At 47.7% G+C, this 17,152-nt stretch overlaps 1 protein-coding gene across 1 annotated transcript in view; it reads left to right on the forward strand.

Annotated features, from left to right (window-relative positions):
• SSC4D (scavenger receptor cysteine rich family member with 4 domains) overlaps positions 1 to 17,152 on the forward strand; it is a 451,954-nt gene that overhangs the window by 255,500 nt on the left and 179,302 nt on the right. The window contains exon 4 of the mRNA XM_085649606.1: positions 406 to 711. Within this exon, the coding sequence (XP_085505732.1) occupies positions 406 to 711 (306 nt within the window). The remainder of the gene's footprint in view (positions 1 to 405; positions 712 to 17,152) is intronic.

Genomic DNA, 17,152 nt, shown 5'->3' on the forward strand with positions numbered 1-17,152 from the left:
ATGTAACCTTCCTACCTCCCTTACAAGGCCTGATTAATTGGCTTTGCCAGTGCTTTTTCTTAAATATGCATCAGCAGCACTACTAAGGAATAACTCGTCCCAATTTTCTCTTTCTTTCTGAACTGAAAACTTTAAATAAATAAAAAAAATAAAAAAAAGATTTGCACAAAAACATACCAGGATTAGCACAGTGAATTTGTTTTCCATTTGGCTTTGCTGACAATTGCTATTTGCAATTGCTATTTGCAAAATGTGCATCATTAAATAGATTGCAGCAAGCATAACAGACATGCATCCTTAAAACACAAGATCCAGCTTTGATACACATGTAGCGATACTACATTTCATATGCATTGCATGACCTTCTTTTCCGTTTTCTTGTATCCTTCCTAACCCTATTTACAGATGTGCGACTAGTGAATGGACGGACCCGGTGCCAGGGGCGCCTGGAAGTCCTCTACAAAGGTACATGGGGAACAGTGTGCGATGATGACTGGGACATTGTGGACGCCAACGTGGTGTGCCGGCAGCTGGGCTGTGGGCATGCTGTAGCCGTGCCCACTGGCATACCATTTGGACAGGGCAGAGGACTTATTCTACTGGACAACGTGGACTGCAAAGGAAGAGAGTCGGCACTGCGTGAGTGCCGGAGCCATGGATGGGGCGTACACAACTGTTACCACTATGAGGATGTAGCCGTCATCTGCAATGGTAAAATGGTTTGGTTCCATTCATTAATGGGTGTGAACGGGGGGATGGGAAAGGTAGTTAGGATGGTGCGTATGACACACGCCCTTCACCTCCGCCCGGACCATTGACCGTAATGAAGCGTGTATTTACTATTCTAACTCCATGCGCACCTTGATACTGAGGAAAGTTATAAGGAGGACCAAAGTAAAGGCTTCTGTGGTTTTAAATTTTTGATTCACTTACTTGAAAGTACCTAAAAACATAATGTGGATCAGTGCTCTTGGCAATGTGGTCCTCAAAGAAATGGTCTGGTCCGCACAGGGTGGGCTAAAACACACATACACACACAGGGGCCTCCCTCAGGAACAGCTGTGATGCTTGTGGTTGGTTTACTCCATCTATCAGGGATGCTGAGTAGGAAGAGTAGAGCCCTTCCATCTGTGATCCTCTCTCTGGTAGGCAGTAGAGAATACCTTGGATACAGGAAAGTGCCTCTAGAGCATGGATGATCGAGGACACAAAGCGCCATGGCTAGTACATATGACATCACATGCCCGCTATTGCCACTAAAACCACAGGCTTAATCCCTTGTCTGCAGTCTTTTCTATGCTTCCCCAACCTTCTGGACTCACAAACCCATGTCACTGAAGCCTTGTCCTGTCAGTAAATATGTTACTGTTGACCCTATTGCTCTGATGCTGAAGCTGCCACTGGACCAGGGTCACCGCAGCCTCAGTGGAACTCTTTCATAGAAGAGAACACTCAGGTGTCCTTCTTTCCAGATGCATCCTTTACAAGCCAGTCTGTAGATATACAGCTTATGCACAATGGCTGCAGCTAGTTCTGCAACCTGCAAAATGCTCCAGCAGCACTAGCCAATGATGGGCAGTCTTGAAGCCCTTACCCTCATGGTTCAAATATGCATGCAATCTGTTGTGACACCTTGTTATCTTATGCATTCTTCCCACAGTCTTGATGTTCCCTACTGCTCAGCCAGTGAGTGAAGTCATTGTATGGTTGGAATTTTGAGTGGTTGTGCTTGGATGAGTAGGCAGTTGGAGTGAGAAGGGCTGAGCAGCAGGCTGCTGCTCCTGGTGGGGCTTTACCTGTAATCAAGTTAAATAAACCTATATTCATAACCTACAAGAATCCAACTTCAATGTAACATAATCCTCACAGCCACCAAGTCAGTCCCCTGGGATCAAAGACATCACAGAAGAGCCAATAGATTTGTGTGCTATTGTGGTTTTCCCCCCTGAAGTGGTGCTGTTTCTTTTATTGCAGCACTTTACTTTTCTAATGCTACTTCATTTTCTGGTTCGGACTGGGGCCCACGAGCCTCGTTTTGACTGGCTATGTGCAAACAGTACCTCTTAGTGGACACTTGGTATTTGGCATGTCTTTACTAAGAGTGTGCAAAGTTTTCCAAGCCTTTTGAGACTGCTAAGTCCCCTCGTTACTTTTACCCTCCACACATAAGTAGGTCAGTTTCATGCTACTAGAACTAGGTCATACCGAATATGACTGGGTTGCCATTCATGGTGCCTGCATATTTTGTGGCATAATTCACGCAAGTGTCCCGAAGCAAAAAACTTTTCATACTACTCTTATCTGTGTCATAATTCTACACTGGAAAATGCATGCAAACTTATTCATGCCAGCAGGGGTGTAGCTTGATCAGTAAGATTGGAGGGGTTTGGGGGGGTGTGAGCTTCAGATTTCCCATCAATAACTTTGACATATAATGTTAAAACAGTTTTTAGGAGGGCTTATGAGAGGGGCTTAATGAGCAGTGGGAAGTGAGAGGATTGCGGATTTTACATTTTGTTTACTAAGTAAGGGAAACACAATGGGCCCGATTCACAGAACTAACTTAAAACAAAATCCTAAACTTACTACTTTTGGTATTCACAGAAGTTAGGATTGTGTCTTAAGTTTGTCTTAAGACAAACTTAAGACAGACTTAAGACAGACTTAAGTTAGGATTTTGTCTTAAGATTGTCTTAAGTCTGTCTTAAGTCTGTCTTAAGTCTGTCTTAAGTTTGTCTTAAGTCTGTCTTAAGTCTGTCTTAAGTTTGTCTTAAGACAAACTTAAGACAAAATCCTAATTTCTGTGAATACTAAAAGTAGTAAGTTTAGGATTTTGTCTTAAGTTTGTTCTGTGAATCGGCCCCAATATTTTATAAAATAACCAACATTTTTGAGGGATTTCAAAACAGAGATTAGAGAGAGTGTGTGTGTTTTTGTCAGTGTATGTATCCAAAAATCATACGTGAAATCCGACAGACACCTCACCGTACCCAACTAAAAGGACCTGTGCCCAACTATTCATCAGAAACTACATTTATTAGGGGGGTGTAACACCCCAAACACCTACCTTAAAGCTACGCCCTTGGCTGCAAGTTAGCATTTTGCTCACATTTCTCTGCACAAGGGCTCTGAAGTGGAGAGGAACACTTACACCTGGACCTACTAAGAAATAGTTTCTGTAGGAGGGAAGCACAAACACTTACATGTTACCATCACGCAATTACAGACACAACAGCAGATCAGTGTGGGAATCACCATCAGTGCAATGTTCAAGGACTTTGCTTTGTGTTGTGCCAAATTCCCGAAAATATGTGCAATTTACTGGGCATGTAAGAGCACAGTCCCTTAAGCATCACCCTGAAACACAATTTACCATTCTCGTACAACACAGCGCTGCTTAACACAGGCGCAAATAGTACCCTAACCTTGAACCAAATAAAAACAGCTGCAAACTATGAGCATGAAATCAGAGGTGTATAATCAGCGGCGGCTCCTCCTCTATGACGGAGGAGCTTCGCCCCACCTGCTAGCTGCCCAAAAAATAAAAAATAAAAGGACAATAAACACTTGTTTATTATCTTTTTATTTTTGCTAATGGAGCCGAGGTTTGGGGGCGGGGCCAGGGGATGACAGGCTGGTGGAGGAGAGGTTGCACTGCTATTCAGTGCCCATGACGGTCTCGCCGGCCAAACCGTCATGTGCACTGAAGCTCTCTCCAACTTGAGCTGCATTGCCGGGTTGGAGAGAGCAGGTACAAGCTCCCAGTCTGACTGGGAGCGCAAATCATCAGCGCTCAGGCCAATCTTGATGCTGCTTTCAGCAGCATGAAACCAGAATCAGGATTGGCGGCCGTGGACACTGGGAGCCTGTGCCTGCAGTGAAGAGGAGCACGATGTGGCAGATAAGTATGTTTTTTAAATTTTTTTTATTTGTGTCGTCATCTGTCTGTCCTTCCCTCCCCCACCCCACCAGTCTATTGACACACCGGTCGCTACTGCGTATTTTAGGAACATTGAATCCCCTCTTCCCTTATTCCCCCACCAAACCAGAATGGCTTTGAATGCAATTCTAGAAGATGTAGGCTTGTAGAATTGTCATGAAATGGACTCAGGAGAAGGCATAGGAAAAACAAATATGAGTGTGGGTGACATTGTTCGGGTTATCACAGGACACGTTCAAAACAAGGGTATGCAGTTCAATGATCTTAAAGATGCTTGAAGAAGCACCATGCAATGCCAGACCATGTAAATGTACTTGCACCTGTCGCCCTCAGGCACATGTGCAACAGTACCTCCAATCTTGCAAACTGTATTACTAGCATTCTTGACACAGCAATTATATACCTTAACAAGAAAAGTAAAAGGAAACAATAAATAATGGCACATGGATTTTGTCCAAATCCAAGGTGATACAAAGGCACAGCCTTGCTGGATCTAAATGTACAAAATTAATATACTCAAAGCAAGAAGAGGGGTATAATCAATAGCTCTCGGGATGGAGCTGCCGATGAGAACTACGCTTCCAGACAGAAGCAATCGCTGCTGATATTAACACTGCATGAGTGGTAAAGTGTCTGTGACGTCTTAGATTGTGCGCACATATAATCAGTGTGATGAGGGGCACAGGAGAACTCTGTACATCTCTAGGTTATCATTTCTTCTTTCTGCATCAATATACTAATGCTGATACAGCAAGCTTGGCTGTTGTCACAGAAGTAAGCACAGCAAAGCCTGGGACTAATGCTTAGAAGGAATGATGGAGACAGGATAAATGAGTCTGTACCCTTGACAGCAGAGCTTGGAAGCCCGTCATAACCAATGGATCCCAACATTTTGTCCTGAGGAAGAACACTACATGCTCTTAGGTGCCTAAAGGATAACAGCGGTGCTTTATAAAAGGTGTGGCAGCATGGTGACAGAGACGGGCATGGTCACAGATACAGTGCTTTAGAATGTGTTGCAGTCACTCTTCCCTGCCACAGATGGGTTTTTATTACCTTTTCGTATGACTATACTGTGTTTCGTGGGGAAGGAGGTCCCAGTGGGGGGGTTGCCTCAGGAATTTTTTGCCTGTCTGGGAGGAATTTGTCAGGGGTCAGTGGATCCTACAGATTATCAGACTGGAGCATTGTATAGAGTTTGTGACGCCTCCTTTGGAAGTCTTCCATTCTATCCCTGTTGCAGGGTTGCCTTTGAATCATCGGGCCCTGTTGAAAGGGGTTCAGGACTTGATGGACAAGGGGGCCATTGTGAAGGTCCCTGTGGCGTAACAGCGAAAAGGGGCTTACTCTATCCTTTTTCTGATCCGAAAGCCAAATGGCGATTACAGGCCAGTGTTGGATTTAAAGGCTGTGAATTTGTGCATTCCTCACCGTTCCTTCAAGATGGTGACTCTGCAGTTGATTCTTCCCTTCCTGTCAGTGGGGGATTTTCTAACCTCTTTGGATCTGAGGGACGCTTATTTTCATGTGCCTATGCATCGTGCCTCGCAGAGGTTTCTGAGGTTCTGTGTGGGAGGCGAACATTTCCATTTTCAGGTATTGCCCTTTGGTCTCACTGCTTCACCTAGGGTGGTTACCAAGGTGTTGGCTCCTTTGGGGGGGTTGTTGCATGCACAGGGGATCCAGGTGTTGCTGTACTTGGATGACTGGTTGATTTCTTCCTCTTCTTTTCCTAAGGCTTAATCTCAGACTCAGGATGTCTGCAGTCTTCTACAGCGGTTCGGGTGGTTGCTGTTGTTCATTAGAGGGGTCTTCAACACAAGGATGGAGAAGGTGTTCCTCTCCACACCTTGCAGGAAGACTTGTGAAAGAACTGACGGCGATTTTGGCCTCTCCCGCTTCCACAGCACGGCAGTGTTTGAGGGTGCAGGGGTTGATAGACGCTGTCATGAATGTTCCTTGGGCCAGGTTGCATTTGTACCCCTTGGTGAATCACATTCTTCGCCTCTGGTGTGGATTACAACCAGTTGATTCCGGGGGGTCCGGGCATCTCCCAGGAGTTGGCCTGGTGGCTGATGTGGGGAATCTCATGAAGGGTTCTCCGTTTGTACTCCAGGACCGATTGGTTTGACAGCAGATGCCATCGAACTGGGTTGGAGGGCCGTGCTGGCTCAGGGATCTAGTCGGTCCAGGAGGCTCGGATGTCTTCCAACTGGAGGGAGTCAAAGGCTGTCCAACTGCCCTGGTTCAATTTCTCCCTTTGGTTGTGCATCAGGATATTCTGTTGAGGAGAGACAATACTGTGGTGGTGTGCTATGTGAACCATCAGGGGAGTGCAAAAGTGGCATCTCTGCAGATTTGTGAGTGGGCAGAGATGAATTTGTTGTCACTGACTTCGGTTCATCTTCCTGTGGTGTTGAACTTGGAGGCCGATTGGTTGAGCAGTTTGTTTCCCTCCCTGTCCAAGATGTGTTTGGACAAGGGGGTGTTTGTGGTCCTCATTCAGAAGTTTGGGGTACCCGAAGTTGATCTGTTTCTGACCCCAGAGAATGCGTTGAGGGAAAGGTTTTTCTCTCTGAGCCCGTCAGACAAGGTTTGGAGGGTGGATGCGCTGTTGTTTACTTGGGGGGCTAGGTTGCTCTATGCCTTTCCTCCGATTGGGTTGATTCAGATGATTCTCCTGAAAATCAAGCTGGATAGGGCCTCTGTGCTCCTGGTTATGCCGGTCTGGAGCAGGCGACCTTGGTTCCCTCTGTTGTTACAGTTGGCGGTGTTGCATGTTGGGAGCTTCCCCTGGACACCTGTGGAGGTGTAACGTCCTGGCTTTCTCGGGGTTGGGACCAACAGACGACGGACCAGAGAAATGGAGTTTAAGGATGATTTAATAAACAGAGAAACAACTACAGACAACAAAGAATACCGGTACTGGAATCACCAGTTAAAGTACGATACCCATTCACAGCTCTTCTAACCGTCCTCCGCATGCACACCGGACCCGGTATGCTCCAACGGAGGGCACAGTGCTAAGCAGTGGCCCACAATGCCACTCGACCGCTGTGAAGGGTAGTTCCAAGGTTGTGGAATCTTCGGGGGGGGGGGCACGTGGGAGTCACCCGGCCAGGCTCTCTACCACCTGGGCACAGCCGCTCTACCAGTATCCCCCAGAGTACTGCCACAACACAAAGACGCTGGGAACACTTCCTAGTGTGCGTCTCATGTATCCGGGTTTAAGTGATGATACCCAAGGTGGTGCAGAGAATGGATGGGAGCAGCCGCTCTACCTATCCCAGTTCTCCTACAAGTGTCGATGGCTAAGACGCGGAAACACCTCCTGGATAGCGTCTTAGCTCTAGGCGTGTGTTTACCCAAGTAACGAGGGTGGGGAGCTTCGCCTCGCACCCACCTCGTTTTCTCCAATTGTCAGGCCGTTGGGAGCTTCGGCTCTACCAACGGTACCTGTACCCAATGACGTTGAATACGGCTCTCAGAACGGGACAGGACACGGGCAGGAAGCACACGCAGCACCTCTCCTCCGCTCCTTAGAATGTTCCTTCCGCCGCTCAACTCTCCAACGGGTCCGTGTACCTCAACCAGATACTCCGGTAAAGATCAGAATATCCGACGCCGAGTCCCAGTGATCTTCTCCTTAAGTAGTACTCTCGGCGTTGTATAACCATGACTCTTGAGTTGCATAACACGAAAACTAGGCATTACCCTTGGTGTTATGTAACCAGAACTCTTGAGTTGCATAAGGCACTGTTGCCGGAGGGCATTCTGGGAGTTGTAGTCCGCTCTCCTCCAAGCGCACCAGGTTCACGGCAGTGGCATCGTGGGATGGAATCCATGTGCGGGAGGGGATTCCTGACAGTACATCCCCCTCCCATCAGCGCCCCCCATCAGGACCAGCACAGGACGGAAATCGACGATGGAACGACGACACCAGACAAGGAGCCTGAACCCCCGCCGCAGGTTCCCATGACTGTTCCTCGGGTCCGTACCCCTTCCATGCCACCAGATACCATAGTTTGCCCCTGCGCCACGTGGAATCCAAGATACCAGCCACCTCGTACTCCACCTCCGAATCCACATTCACCGACACCGGCGCACGAGGCCTCACCGCGTTCGCGGGTTTCAAGAGGGAAACGTGGAACACGGGATGGATCCGCAGGGACTGGGGCAGGCACAATTTCACGTTCACCGGGCTGAGGCATCGAAGGATCCTATATGGGCCCATGAAGCGGGGATGGAACACGCTACTTTTCTTGAATCTCATGTGCCGTGTAGAGACCCAGACGTAATCCCCAGGTTTGTAGACCGGTCCAGGCCTTCTCCTCCTATCAGAAAAGGCTTTATACGAGGCTTTAGCCCCCTCCAGGGCAACTCGAGAACTCAGCAAGGCCTCCTTAATGCGGGCCACCCGCTTGGCTGTTGTCGGCAATCTGTCTTCCCTGACCGGGTGCAGAAACGGCAAGAACCGGGGATGATGGCCGTAGTTACAATAGAAAGGGGAGGCCTTGGTGGAACAATGTGTGGCGTTGTTGTACGCGATTTCCGCGATCCAAAGGAGATCCACCCACTCATCCTTCCCTTGCTCTACAAAACAACGTAGATATTGTTTGAGCGACTGGTTCAGGCGCTCCGTCTGGCCGTCCGTCTGCGGGTGATAACTCGTGGACATGGCAGACTTGACGTGTAACGCCGAACACCAAGTTTTCCAGAAGTGCGACGTGAACTGAGACACCCTGTCCGACACGATCACGTTGGGTAGGCCATGTAGTCTCACTACATTCCTCAATAACAACGACGTCAGCTCTCCTGCCGAAGGTACCTGATTGCAAGCGAGGAAGTGCCCCATCTTCGTGAGATAGTCCACCACCACCAGTATGGCCGTCTTTCCTTGATCCTTTGGTAGCCCGACAATGAAGTCTAAGGATATGTTTTCCCAGGGTTTGGTCGGTGTAGGAAGGGGTTGGAGGAGTCCTTGCGATCTTCTGTGGTCCGATTTCATGGATGCGCAAACGGTACATGATGAACACCAATTCCGGACGTCTGTTCGCATGGCAGGCCACCAGAACTGCCGTCCTAGGCTCGCTATCGTCTTTTCGACACCCAGATGGCCGGCACAGGGAGACACGTGGCACCAGGTGAAGGCCTGTTTTCGAAGCCTAGGCGTGGGTAACAACATACATCGTCCTTTCACCGGAATCCCGTCCTTCATCTGCCACTCCTTGTGACTGTGAAGCCACCTCCGCCACACGAAGGTATGGGTCCCCTTCTGAACCCCCCTGAGGAACGTCTGTGGTTGAATCGCCCCTATCACAACTCCTGGAGGGATGATGGAATGTTCGGCAACCGGCTGCGGATCCCTGGCATTCGATTGCCTCGAAAGCGCGTCCACTTTCCTGTTCTCCGTACCGGGTCGGTATGTGATGTGGAAATTGAAACCGGAGAAAAAGAGCATACACCTCATTTGACGGGGAGACAAGTGCCGCGCCGCCGTCAGAAACTGGAGGTTTCTGTGGTCCGTATATACTGTAACCACATGTCTGGCCCCCATTAACAAATGCCTCCACTCAGCAAATGCGTCCTTTATCGCGAGTAGTTCCTTCTCCGCAATATGGTAATTGCGTTCCGCGTCGTTCAATTTACGAGACGTGTACGCCACAGGATGGAGCAACCCCGACACCTCATTCCTCTGAGATAGAATGGCACCCAGCGCCACATCAAAGGCGTCCGCTTCTACCACATAGGGTAATTCCGGATTCGAGTGAGCTAGCACCGGGGCGGTGCTGAAGGCCTTCTTGAGGGCCACAAATGCTTTTTGTGCTTCCGGTCCCCACACAAACTCCTGAGACTTCCTTAGTAGTTGCGTGATCGGGGCAACCAAGCCAGAAAACACCACAATAAAACGCCTATAAAAGTTGGCGAAGCCTATGAAGCTCTGGACTTCCTTTACTCCTCGGGGCACCGGCCATTCCTCCACCGCTCTGATCTTGCGTTCCGCCATCTCCTGTCCGTTGGGGCTCAGCATCACCCCAAGGAATTCCACTGATGTGACGTGGAAGTCACATTTGCTGAGTTTGCAGTATAGCATGTTTTCCCTCAGTTTGTTGAGAACCGCGGATACGTGCTGTACGTGTTCTTCCTCTGAGTTGGAGTAGATGAGTATGTCGTCTATGTAAACGACCACGTAAATATCCAATACCTCCCGGAACACCTCATTGAGGAAGTATTGGAAGGCGGCAGGGGCATTGCATAGTCCGAACGGCATGACGAGGTACTCAAAGAGCCCGAACCTGGTCTTAAAGGCGGTTTTCCATTCGTCGCCGTCCCTCATGCGCACAAGATGGTATGCCCCCTTGAGATCAAGCTTTGTGTATATTTGGGCCTTTTTTACCTGTTCCAGGAGGACGCTTATGAGAGGCAGGGGGTACTTGATTGAGGAATACCTGCACTGTGTTGGGGTCTCCGCTGTACCTCTCTGGTGTCGCCAAAGGAACGGCTACGGGCATCTCTACCACAACCACAGGGGCCGTGGCCGTGTGAGAGGCACCCGCCTGTAGCGGATCGTTCTGCAGAGCGTCCAGTCTAGCCTTAACGTCTGCTGTTTCCTGTCTGGAAGCGGTGAGCTCAATTTGCATCGCGGCTAAGACGGCCAACACATCCTCAATCATGGCCATGTCGTCTGCCCAACCAGGAGATTGTTATGGAAGAGGTTGGATATTATGTAACGTCCTGGCTTTCTCGGGGTTGGGACCAACAGACGACGGACCAGAGAAATGGAGTTTAAGCATGATTTAATAAACAGAGAAACAACTACAGACACCAAAGAATACCGGTACTGGAATCACCAGTTAAAGTACGATACCCATCCACAGCTCTTCTAACCGTCCTCCGCATGCACACCGGACCCGGTATGCTCCAACGGAGGGCACAGTGCTAAGCAGTGGCCGACAATGCCACTCGACCGCTGTGAAGGGTAGTTCCAAGGTTGTGGAATCTTCGGGGGGGGGCACGTGGGAGTCACCCGGCCGGGCTCTCTACCACCTGGGAACAGCCGCTCTACCAGTATCCCCCAGAGTACTGCCACAACACAAAGACGCTGGGAACACTTCCTAGTGTGCGTCTCTTGTATCCGGGTTTAAGTGATGATACCCAAGGTGGTGCAGAGAATGGATGGGAGCAGCCGCTCTACCTATCCCAGTTCTCCTACGAGTGTCGATGGCTAAGACGCGGAAACACCTCCTGGATAGCGTCTTAGCTCTAGGCGTGTGTTTACCCAAGTAACGAGGGTGGGGAGCTTCGCCTCGCACCCACCTTGTTTTCTCCAATTGTCAGGCCGTTGGGAGCTTCGGCTCTACCAACGGTACCTGTACCCAATGACGTTGAATACGGCTCTCAGAACGGGACAGGACACGGGCAGGAAGCACACGCAGCACCTCTCCTCCGCTCCTTAGAATGTTCCTTCCGCCGCTCAACTCTCCAACGGGTCCGTGTACCTCAACCAGGTACTCCAGTAAAGATCAGAATATCCGACGCCGAGTCCCAGTGATCTTCTCCTTAAGTAGTACTCTCGGCGTTGTATAACCATGACTCTTGAGTTGCATAACACGAAAACTAGGCGTTACCCTTGGTGTTATGTAACCAGAACTCTTGAGTTGCATAAGGCACTGTTGCCGGAGGGCATTCTGGGAGTTGTAGTCCGCTCTCCTCCAAGCGCACCAGGTTCACGGCAGTGGCATCGTGGGAGGGAATCCATGTGCGGGAGGGGATTCCTGACAGGAGGTTTCCGGGGCTGTCTCTGGAGTGTCTGGTCCCGTTGCAGCTGGCGGGCTGGCTGTTGAAACGATGAACCTTGTGGCACTGGGATGTTCTCCTGAGGTGGCTCTCTTTATTCAGCAGTCTCTGAAGCCATCTACTATGGAATCCTATGCCAGGCATTGCGGTTTCGTTTCAGGACTGGTGTTCTGGGAAGGGCTGGTCTGCCTTGACAGTGGATCCTGTGAAGGTTTTGATTTTTCTGAAGGATGGCTTTGATTTGGGTTTGGCTGTTTCCTCTTTGAGGGCTCAGTCTGCTGCTGTGTGGGTTTTTCGGGGTCATGACTGTGATGAGTTGGTGCCTTTGGTGGCTAGGCTCTTGAGGTGTTGTTTTCTCAAGAAGCCTGTGGTTAAGTCCTTGACTCCTGGTTGGCATCTGCCGTTGGTCTTGCTGGAGTTGCAGTCTGCCCCGTTTGACCCGCTGGAGGAGTTTACATATGGTTTCTGACTATCAAGGTGGTTTTCCAAGTGGCTATTACCTCGGCCAGACTTGTGGGGGAGGTAGGCTTGTTGCTGTGTTCTGAGCCATTTTTAAGGTGCTATCTGTATGCGTTTGTTCCTAAGATTCCCTCCTCTTTCCGTTGTTCAGGGGAGTTGGTGTTGCCTGTGTTGTGTGCTGATTCTCAGTCTGAGGAGGAGGTTCTGCTGCACCATTTGGATGTCAAGCGGGCCCTTGGAGTGTATCTGGATCATACCTGCCCATTTCGTAGAGTGGATTCCCTTTTTGTAACTTCTGGTTTGGCGGGTCAGGGTCTGAATCCTTCTGTTGCTACTCTCAGTTGGTGGTTGAAACTGGCTATTTTGGCAGCTTATGAGTCCCAGGGGGTGCCGGTGCCTGGTACTGTGCAGGGCCGCTTTACTCTGGGGATTATTAAATGTAAATGGGAAACCCAATTAACCCTTGATGGCTTGGGCAAACAAATATTGGCTGGTAAATGAGCCTACAAGGGATTTGTTGGCTTAAATATTTGTGTAATTACTGCATTCAATGTTAGCAGGCTCTATCAAAGTAGTTTGCAATTCAAATTTCCAAAACCAAACTTCAATTATTTCTATATAAACAAATTATCAAAGAAAGATTTATTTCACAGCTGTGTATATTCAAAGGTTGAATTTTATATTAATCAAATTTCAGGAATAAAAAGGGTACAAGAGCATACGAAAACACAAAGCAACCAGAAGATACAGTTATATATATCCTTCTTTGTTACAATTGTGAACACCTTTTCCAGATAATTCCAAGGCAATGTATTTAAATTCTGCAGAAAACTTTGCCTTTGATACAACGATCCATGAAATCGGTGTAATTGTCGACGTTTCGGCCTACAACTGTTTGCATCCACTAGACCATCTTCAGGACTTTTAAAAATACAGATGAATGACCCCTGTATAAACACAGAAAAAAAAATAGTTACCGTGTAATCTTAAAACATTTTTATTAAAATTCAACCTTTGAATATACACACCCGTTTGATAAATATACTCTGGAGATGGCTGCTTCCTGAGCTTATTTGCAAGGGGCTTCCATGGCTGAGATTTGCAGGGCCGCCACTTGGAGTTCACCTCACACCTTTATGTCCCATTACTGCTTGGTGGTGGGTGGTTATGTGTCTGCCAGTTTTGGGAACACGGTGTTGCGTTCTGTGCAGAGGGTGTAACTGTGCTGCTTGTTGCTTATAATAAAGTCTATTCTGCAGCTGTGGTGAAGACAATTTTGTTGCCTGGGTATCTGCTCACATACATAAAGACTGTGACGGGGAGGTCTGACAAAGAGGTAATGGCCGGTACCTTATCAGTAAAATTAATTACTCCGAGTCTTAGACCTCCCCATCACACTCCTGGTTTCCATCCCTCCCTCCCTGTGTTTGGCTTCTTGTGCTTTGATTTACAGGATTTCCGGAGGTAAGGTCAGGGGTTATGTTCCACAGGATGTTGGCGTGGCCTGGAGGGTAGGGATGGGAGCAGGGGAGTGTTTGAGCTTGAGAATGTCTGTGGGTGGGGAGCTGTCGCTCACATACATAAGGACTGTGACGGGGAGTAATGAATATTACTGGTAAGTAACCGGCCATTGCTAAGTGGCGTCAACTTTTGCTGTTAACAAAAAAGTTCTGATAACTCATTGTCGCCTAATGATGAGATACTTAAACCAAGTCCTAAAGTCTGGGCACATGTTCAGAATTCTGTCCTATCTGCTTGTTTTCAGGCTCAAACTAAGCTTCCTCAATCATAGGTTAGGCTCTGCACTGAGACAGTCTGAAACAATACAACATCACTCTGTGGTAAAACCTATCTATGGAGTTAATGGTGCTGCGCCCCTCTCAATTGTGTCCCACTACTTCTGTTGATGGTTTCAGACTTCTGTCTTAGGCTTCTGTGTAACAGACTTCCGCCAACCTGCTGTGCCGTTCATCTAATGGTCCTGGCATCTCACAAGTACCCCCACACTTCTGCGCGTGGTTTGATCACAAGTGACGCAGTAACCACCGCCTACATGTGAAAAAAGCAATATCCATGACGTGTTGGATGCTTTCTCCCAGCACAATAGGGACACTGATGGTTTTTCCTGCCCTATCTATGGAAAGAAAAAACAGCATCAAAGGCCGGCCTTATTTAGGGCTCTATTTAGGGCCGGCCTTTAGATGCCACAGACCTGGAGATCTTGTGCTGGGTGGCCAACTAGGAAGGTGCTTCTGGTGGCAGAGCATGCTTAGGCTCCACCTTTGTAACTCACAGCTTTCTCCATTCCTAAATGTGTCAGGGAAAAGTTGGAGGGGCTGCTCGGACATTTACTGATGTTTGGTAGGTGCCCTGTTAATGCCCATCTCTAAATGGTCCACTTAGACGTTAATATTGTAATTGCATTTAGATAGCGCTTACTACCCTTGACGAGGCATCAAAGCACTTTTCGGTGAATAGCAAGCTAGTACGGAACCCAAAAAGGATTAGTGGTGAATTAGTATAGGGAGGTCTGAAATTAATTCGAGCGGTGGACATGTGAGTTTATTTGGATTGAAAAAGGATAGTGGAGGGATAAAATAGGAAAGGTTTTGTATTTATAGACACTTGCTAACCCTGATGAGGTGTTGGAGTGATTTTCGGCTGAGCGCTTGATGTTTCAGTAGACTGTGCACATAACTGAAACAATCTCATCACTTGTGCTAAGGCCTGAGTGTGCCTTTCACCCCCTAAAACAAAGAATCAAGCAGTAACACATGCCGAAAATTCAGAAAGGTAGAACATATTCTCTATTGTCACTGAACTCTACTTTCCAGGGTTAGTAGAAAGCATAAAGAGCAGAAGCAGCAAAGATCACAAAATCTAAGCGCATGAGCTCCCAAGAAATCCAGAGAAAGGATCTTGATGGCAACATTTTGTTTGCACCGCACCATCTGCAGTGAAATAAAAAAACACGAGTTTCCACCCCAGGAAAACACCCCCTTTTAGCCAACTTCCAAAAAGCCACCAACTGCCCTACTAAAAGGTTCACCTGAACCCCGACAGGGTCTGACTCAAAAGGGGGGCAGAGATCCCTCTATTCAATGTAAGTCGTCCTTCTCCATCAGTCTCACAAAGAAAAGACTAACTCCATTGTCCGACTAACTCCTGAAACACCTTCTGTACCCTTGGCTATAACACGCCACTAGAGCACCTCTTTGGTGATGTGCAGGGACCACCGGGGTCCAGGACATGGATGGTGTCTATTCACAGAGCGCGTTCAGCACACAGACAAAAGATGGACACACCACTGATGCCAGGAGTCACATATTCCAAAGAGGCTCACTCAGTGCTTGCACCAAATATATACATGCAGTCTATCTCGCTAAGCCTTCTTTAAATGAGTTCAAGGAAGGTTCTATTAATCAACCCGAACAGAAGATCAAGCAATTCTGTCTCTGTTGTTGTCTGACATGACCGCCAGAAATCCTCACAACTTCACACCTGAAAATCAAAACCCTACTATGCTGCTTCGACCACCTGTCTTGCACTGCAGAGATAACTTGTTAATGTGGTATGTATGCTCCACCATTCATGAGGGAAATGCAATCCTGGTATTAAAAACGCAGTTAAGCACAGTCATAGGAGTCATGAGAGGTGATCGGTTTGTCTACTGTAACACTATTCAATTGAGCAAACAAATGCAAAAAAACACAGCAATACCATAGACAAAGCAAACTGAAAATACACCGATCACCTCCATTGTGTCAGGCAGTTTCACCTTCCACGTCATTAACAGTAGCACAGCATAGGCTGAATGAAAGATAGTCCTAACCTCGAAGGCTCCTATGCCCTGAGACCATAAGGACCTTCAGGGTTTGCAGAATATGGAAATACGTTTCATGTATCAGTCCACAGACAGAGGACTTAAAGATGAGAAGGAAGTGAAGCAGCAAGACACTGGCATGAAGAAACACAAAGCCCACCAGCTGGGTCTTGCATGTGAGAATCTGTTGACTGCCTGTGGGGCCGATGAAAAGGAAGCAGCTGTTTTGTATGTGCCAGCAGGCTCCCTGGACTCCAGGCGCATGCGAAATAGAAGGCACAGGGATTGCTTACGTTAACCAAGCAGGTTAGGGCACACACAGATCATACCTTCTATTTGTCTCATTGTGTTTTTCATACAGATGAGGGCGTCTCTGTTCGTTTTCCATCTTGCTCCATGCTCCCTCAGTTTGGAGAATAAAGATACACAGTAGTCTGAATTCTAAGCACAGCTTTTTTATTTTCACCTGAAGATTGGAATCTAAGTTCTATTGTCTTTTCATTGCGTAGGTATTTTTGTACAGACGTGGAGTTTCTAGTAGTTGAAGATTAAAGTATATCTTTTATAAAGTGGGCCACGTTCATTATTTCTCAATTAAGACTTTACCTTGTAGTTTTTTTAATGGAACAAAGTGCCTCTAATGAAGGTCGGTGGTGGTCTTTAGTGATTAGCAGACTGGCTTCTAGGAAGATAATTCTTTTTAAAGTGTTCACCTCTGTTTTCATGCAATCACAAAACAATGAACAAAATGAATGAAATTAGCTGCAGTCAAGGAGGTGAATTACTAATTCAAGCCTCATTCTGCAGTGAGGTGGCGGATGGCCAGAGACTCACTATCTTATTAATATCTTTAATAAACAGAAGTTTTTCACACCCAATGATAGTCCCCGTTGTTACTCCCGATGAACTGTAGAGTAGAAGGGGGGCTAGTTTAGTAGTGGCAACAGTGAATATTGGTGCAGTTTTCCCTCCCCGGTACTTTATTGTGAAACGTTTTAGTGCAATTAAAACTCCCATGCTTCTGTTGTCCAAGCCCAATATGCACGTTCCAGTTTCATATATTATCGATTTCTAGACCAAGGGATGGGTAATGTGGGAACAAGGACCCCTTATGTCTTGGGCTGAAACAGCCA

Source organism: Triturus cristatus, chromosome 3_2 (genome assembly GCF_964204655.1).
Source record: "Triturus cristatus chromosome 3_2, aTriCri1.1, whole genome shotgun sequence".
NCBI classification, from domain to species: Eukaryota; Metazoa; Chordata; class Amphibia; order Caudata; family Salamandridae; genus Triturus; species Triturus cristatus.